Consider the following 6932-nt stretch of genomic DNA (forward strand, 5'->3'; position numbering starts at 1 on the left):
GTTGAGTAAACTGAAGCCTGGAGAGATTCTCAAACTGCCTAAAACAGCTCAATTGATTAGAAGACAGCTGAGATTAGAAACAAGGCCAGTTCCTACTCAAAAGAATTATTCCCATTTGACTTAGAAAGTTTCTAATGATTTTAATAGAAGGATGATTAGGACTTGAATATGTCTTAAATTACTACATAATGTTTTCCCTAAAAGTCCATAATATAGTGATTAGCACACATAATTTCTCAACATTTCTTGTATTATACTTTATTTCGCAAAGACCAATGTGAGATTTCTTAAATTCTCTTATTTTAATATAAACTCTTGTGTTATCAGATAACTTTGTAAGCAATTGTATATCATAATTCTTATTTCAATACTGATTTTAAAAGTTATATAATAACACCCAAATATAATCCACATTTTATTTTAAAAATAATAAAAGTAAATTAGCCTTTGAACCCTTTTGCTGAGTACAGTGGACACGAGCTTTTTCAGTTATTTGATATGCTAGGTTATGCAAACAAGATAATTCTGGTCAGATGTTTCACTTTTCTTCTTGCATTGCCAATATTTCTACTTTCACTAACCACATCTTTTGCAACAAGTTCTAATCTCCCAGTTCACTCTGAGCTGTAAAGACCTGAACTCCAAAGATTCTACAGCCGTTAATCCCCAAAAGGAAGTTTCAACACAACTGTTGATAGTGTGCATGCGGGAGAAAAAAGTTGATTGACATGTGAAAATTCAGGACTTACCTTATAGTAATTAAGTCATCTTCCCATAATAGGAAATATTTAATACAGTTTTACATTCTTTGACTCTGTAAGTTTCAAGAATTTGAGTTAAGGGGTATTGTGATAAATGAATCTTCAATATTCTGGAGTTGTTTACTAAGAGGTCATATACAAAAATAAGCATTGGAAAATGAAAAGAACTAGAATTTTTGAGGTCCATGTAGTTTAAGAATCTAATAAAAGTAAATACATGTTAACAGCTGAATAGAAATGGGAGTAAATTCCCTAAAATATGAATCTAGTGAAGTAAACACATTTTCAATGTTTATTAGCATTTGTCATTTTTACTGTTTAGTCAAGAAATTTTAAGTTAACTTCTAACTTCTTTAAATCCTAACCTCCAGTAAAAAAGAAATGGAGAATAATTCTGAAGATGATACCCCAATGGAAAGTGAATTTATTCTCAACATTATGCATCATATTAGTATTATTTATTTAGAGGATGTCTGAATTTTAGCAGTCAGAATCAAGTGTAAAGTGAGTGGAGCAAACAAAAATTATACTATTAAAACCTAGGTGTAAAGGATAGCAAGGATAGCATGAGTTTTTAAAAAATGATCTATGGATTTAATACCATCAATATGTCCTTCTTAATCCTATCTTATATTGCAATAAATTAGATGTTTTGTTAAAAGCAAATACGTCACATGCAGTAGCCATGTAAATACTATATAAGGCCATCCAGATCTGACAAATGACGTTATAATGGCATTTTGTTAATTCTGTAAAGAATATATTGCTGAGTGCTTTCAAAATTACCTAATGTACAAAATTCTAGACTTAGTAGACAAAGAGTAACAACACACTGAAATTAAAGAAACAACTCAGGGAGAGATTCTGTATTGTTTTGTTTTGTTTTGTTAAAAACCATGTATTGAATTTAATTTTTAGTAAAGCAAGCATTACATAATGCTTTAAAATTTTAAAAGTTGGGGATAAAAGTTTACATCCAAAAAGATGAATGGAAAATTGTGCTTTCAGACTGTAGAATAAGTTTTCTTACAGGGTTAACCATTTCATCTTGCCATTGGATACTGGGAATTTCATTTATGTAATGTGTATATGTGCAGTTCATATCCCGTTCCTGCAAAAATCTAAAACTGTGTGCTTCACTTCGCGTAGCAAAGGCACCTATGTTATTCTCCCTTTTGAGCAAAAGTCTTGATCCAGTTTTCCTGCTGACGACGCTTTTTCCACTGCTGTGTCAATCACACCTTCTGCGTTGAGCAGTACAGTAAATCACAAGAGAAGGTGGTGGCGAATCCCTGCTCACACTGGAAGCAGCTCTGTGGACCATTCAAAGAAGCTCTGGACTGATCACAAGGGAAACCGAGCAGAACTGTGAAGCAGACGGACAGGAACAAAAGGCTATTCTGGTGTGAGGAGAAATCAGTCACTTCAGCTCCACAAGCAGATGTTGCTACTGGACTGACAAGTGGAACCTACTCCTGCTGGAGAAAGGTACAGTTTACCACTGGGGCAGACGCAGAGTTCATACACTGTCTGCCGAGAACTTGAGGAGCTGGGTGAAGAAGATGAGAAGGAGCCAGTTGGTAGATTTCCCAGCCTGATTGTCTCTGCATTTAAAAATATCTATGGGAAAAAAGAAATTGCATTTTAATTCATTTTAGAAATCTAAATTCCTCAGAGCATCGAGTAATCTACGTTCCTCCTCAACATGGTCTAACAAGGAAGTCGACACAACAAACAGTTCTATGGTTTAGCTGCCATGCTTTGTGGAACAATCAAATTACATTCCTACAGTAGAGCCCGAAAGATCTGCAGCTATCTTCTCCTTTGGGAGACAGTGCATTCTGACAGAAAGCCTTCAATCTGAAAAGCAATATCATACAATAAGCTTAAGGGGTCATCCCAGTTACTTAAACACCACAGAAAATTAATGATTTTAAGAGAGTCTCTCAATTTAATTTCTTAACCATGCCTGGTGTACAGAATATGCAAAGAAATAAGGATGTCAGTGGAGATGACAGTACTGAACAGGGGGCAATTAATTTTTAAAAACCTCAGTTTATTTTATTGGACTATATTCCCATTTATTTATATCATCTTTTTTTTGAATACTTTAAGTTCTGGGGTACCTGTGCAGAACGTGCAGGTTTTCACATAGGTACACACGTGCCATGTGGTTTGCTGCACCCATCAACCTGTCATCTACATTAGGTATTTCTCCTAATGCTATTCCTCCCCTATCCCCCTACCCCCCGATAGGCCCTGGTGTGTGATGTTCCCCTCCCTGTGTCCATGTGTTCTCATTGTTCAACTCCCACTTATGACTGAGAACATGCGGTGTTTGGTTTTCTGTTCTTGTGTTAGTTTGCTGAGAATGATGGCTTCCAGCTTCATCTATGTTCCTGCAAAGCACATGAACTCATCCTTTTTTATGACTGCATAGTATTCCATGGTGTATATGTGCCACATTTGCTTTATCTAGTCTATCATTGATGGACATTTGGGTTGGTTCCAAGTCTCTGCTATTGTGAATAGTGCCACAATAAACTTACATGTGCATGTGTCTTAATAGTAGAATGATTTATAATCCTTTGGGTATATACCCAGTAATGGGATTGCTGGGGCAAATGGTACTTCTAGTTCTAGATCCTTGAGGAATCCCTACACTGACTTCTGCAGTGGTTTAACCAATTTACACTCCCACCGACAGTGTAAAAGCATTCCTATTTCTCCATATCCTCCCTGGCATCTGTTGTTTCCTGACTTTTGAATGACTGCCATTCTAACTTGCCTGAGATGGTATCTCATTGTGGTTTTGATTTGCGTTTCTCTAATGACCAGTGATGGAGAGCATTTTTTCATGTGTCTGTTGGCTGCATAAATACCTTCTTTTGAGATGTGTCTGTTCATATTCTTCGCCCACTTTTTGATGGAGTTGTTTGCTTTTTCCTGTAAATTTGTTTAAGTTCTTTGTAGGTTCTGGATATTAGCACTTTGTCAGATGCGTAGAATGAAAAAATTTTCTCCCATTCTGTAGGTTGCCTGTTCACTCTGATGACAGTTTCTTTTGCTGTGCAGAAGGTTTTTAGTTTAATTAGATCCCATTTGTCTATTTTGGCTTTTGTTGCCATTGCTTTTGGTGTGTTAGTCATGAAGTCTCTGCCCATGCCTATGTCCCAAATGATATTGACTAAGTTTTCTTCTAGGGTTTTTATGGTTTTAGGTCTTACATTTAAGTCTTTAATCCATTTTGAGTTAATTTTTGTATAAGGTATAAGGAAGGGATCCAGGATCAGCTTTCTCCATATGGCTAGCCAGTTTTCCCAACACCATTTATTAAATAGGGAATCCTTTTCCCACTGCTTGTTTTTGTCAGGTTTGTCAAAGATAAGGTGGTTATAGATGTGTAGTGTTACTTATGAGACCTCTGTTCTGTTCAATTGGTCTACAGATCAGTTTTGGTACCAATACCATGCTGTTTTGGTTACTGTAGCCTTATATTATAGTTTGAAGTCAGGTAGCATGATGCCTCCAGCTTTGTTCTTTTTGCTTAGGATTGTCTTCATTATGTGGGCTCTTTTTTGGTTCCACATGAAATTTAAAGTAGCTTTTTTACAATTCTGTGGAGAATGTCAATGGTAGCTTGATAGGTATAGCACTGAATCTATAAATTACTTTGGGGAGTATGGCCATTTTCATGATATTTTTTAATACTTATAAAAGTGTGTGGACTCTTAATCCAAAAGATATACTAAGTAGCTGATACGGTTTGGCTGTGTCCCCGCCCAAACCTCATCTTGAATTGTAACTCCCATAATTCCCATGTATTGTGGGAGAGACCCAGTGGTAAATAATTAAATCATGGGGGCAGTTTCCCCCATACTGTTCTCAGGGTAGTGAACAAGTCTGACAAGATCTGATGGTTTTATAAGGGGAAACCCCTTTCACTTGATTCTCTCATTCTCTCTTGCCTGCCACCATGTAAGATGTGCCTTTTGCCTTCTGCCATGATTGTGAGGCCTCCCCAGCCTCGTGGAAGTGTGAATACATTAAACATCTTTTTCTTTATAAATTACCCAGTCTCAGGTATGTGTTTGTGAGCACTGTAAAAATGAACTAATACAGTAGCTAATCAGCACAATGAACAATATGTAAGTATCGTCTGTAATTAGATTTGAAGTCTCCATGAAACATATTACCTATGTTCAATACCTTTGCTAAATCTTCTCACTTGAAAAATGCCTTATTCTACATTATGAACTCACCACTTTGAGGGACAGTGATCGTATGGCTCTGACATGCATGGAGAAAGTTCCAGAAAACAAAAACAAAAAACAACAACAAAAAAAAATGGATCTTGAATTTGACAAAGAGACAACTCTGTCCAGCTGTTATATAGCTAATGATTGTCTGAAGGGTATCCCTAAATTGATAGGAGTAGGAGAGAATATTCTGCTTTCTCTATCTTTGCCCTCCCTCATCTAAGTTCCATTTGGTTTGTACTAGGATTCCTGTAGTAGTCTCCTGCCTGGCCTCCCGGTGGCCCATTTTTGTCCTGCTATCATTGGTTTTACACATTCCTAGAGTGAACTTTTAAGAAATGCAAATCAAATCTTGCTACACTTCTCAAAACACTCTGATGTCATCCCCCACACTTCAGTTGGATCCTGATGTCTTTCCATGGCCCAAAGGCCCTATGTACATGATCTGATCTATCTCTCTATCATTTCCTGTAATTCTTCCTCTTGCTCCAGCTCTTTCATTTTCTCAAAATGGCAAAAAACACTATGGTCTCACAGCATTTTTTACTATTTCCTCAAACTGAAATACTTTTCTCCAGAGATTTAGTGAATGGGGGGAGATATTAACTGAGTGGTTGTGAAATATGGATGGGAGGGAGATTTCCACTTTTTTGATGCATTATAAATTTCTGAACTATAAGACTGTATCGCACACTACAATTAAGCCAGAAAAAGAATTCATTATCATACGTATATATATTTTAGGTTAATTTGGGTGCAAACAAATTTGATCCAATTCTCCCAAAGTTCACCGCCTTGGAAATAACTTTTCTAAATACCCTACTTTCTTCTCTCATTAACAGGTATACTTTTCTCTATAGTAAAAATCCATTTGTAATGTTATGTTACATTTGTATTCATTCATTGTTTGTTTCTTCTACTTACAATAAGATCCATGAGGCTATGGCCTGTATTTGGTTCATCCATTTAGTATAGGCCATGGAATTGTAAAGTGCATGAATTACATGATGCTTTTTCTTCACCTTGAACACATCTCTCCCCTCTAGGTTACAAATACACCCTCCAACAAAGCCCAGTTCATCTCTTTTCTCCTCCATATACCTTTCCCTGATGCCCCAAGATAGAAAAGCCCTTTTTTCAAAAAGATTTTTTAAGTTATACTTTAAGTTCTGGGGTACATGTGCAGAACATGCAGGTTTGTTACATAGGTAATCATCTGCCATGGTGGTTTGCTGCACCCATCAACCCACCATCTACATTAGGTATTTGTCCTAATGCTATCCCTCCCCTACCCGCCCTACGCCAGAGAGAACCCAAATGTGATGTTCCCCTCCGTGTGTCCATGTGTTCTCATTGTTCGACTCCCACTTATGAGAATATGCAGTGTTTGGTTTTCTGTTCTTGTGTTAGTTTGCTGAGAATGATGGTTTCCAGCATCATCCATATCCCTGCAAAGGAGATGAATTCATCCATTTTATGGCTGTGCAGTATTCCATAGTGTATATGTGCCACATTTTCTTTATCGAGTCTGTTATTGATGGATATTTGGGTTGATTCCAAGTCTCTGCTATTGTGAATAGTGCCACAATAAACATACGTGTGCATGTGTCTTTATAGTAGCATGATTTATAATTCTTTGAGTATATACCCAGTAATGGGATGGCTGGGTCATATGGTATTTCTAGTTTACAATCCCACCAACAGTGTAAAAGTGTTCACATATGGTAAACTAGTTTACAGTCCCACCAACAGTGTAAAAGTGTTCCTATTTCTCCACATCCTCTCCAACATCTGTTGTTTCCTGACTTTTTAATGATCACCATTCTAACTGGCCTGAGATGATGTCTCATTGTGGTTTTGATTTGCATTTCTCTAATGACCAATGATGAAAAGTTTTCTCATGTGTTTGTTG

At 36.8% G+C, this 6932-nt stretch overlaps 1 protein-coding gene across 1 annotated transcript in view; it reads right to left on the reverse strand.

Moving 5' to 3' along the window:
• Positions 1–1612: 1612 nt before the first annotated feature.
• SGCZ (sarcoglycan, zeta) overlaps positions 1613–6932 on the reverse strand; it is a 180269-nt gene continuing 174949 nt past the window's right edge. The window contains exon 6 of the mRNA XM_012000633.1: positions 1613–2381. Coding sequence (XP_011856023.1) covers positions 2187–2381 — 195 coding nt within the window. The 3' untranslated portion in view covers positions 1613–2186. The remainder of the gene's footprint in view (positions 2382–6932) is intronic.

The sequence above is a fragment of the Mandrillus leucophaeus genome, unplaced genomic scaffold, assembly GCF_000951045.1.
Source record: "Mandrillus leucophaeus isolate KB7577 unplaced genomic scaffold, Mleu.le_1.0 Scaffold636, whole genome shotgun sequence".
NCBI classification, from domain to species: domain Eukaryota; kingdom Metazoa; phylum Chordata; class Mammalia; order Primates; family Cercopithecidae; genus Mandrillus; species Mandrillus leucophaeus.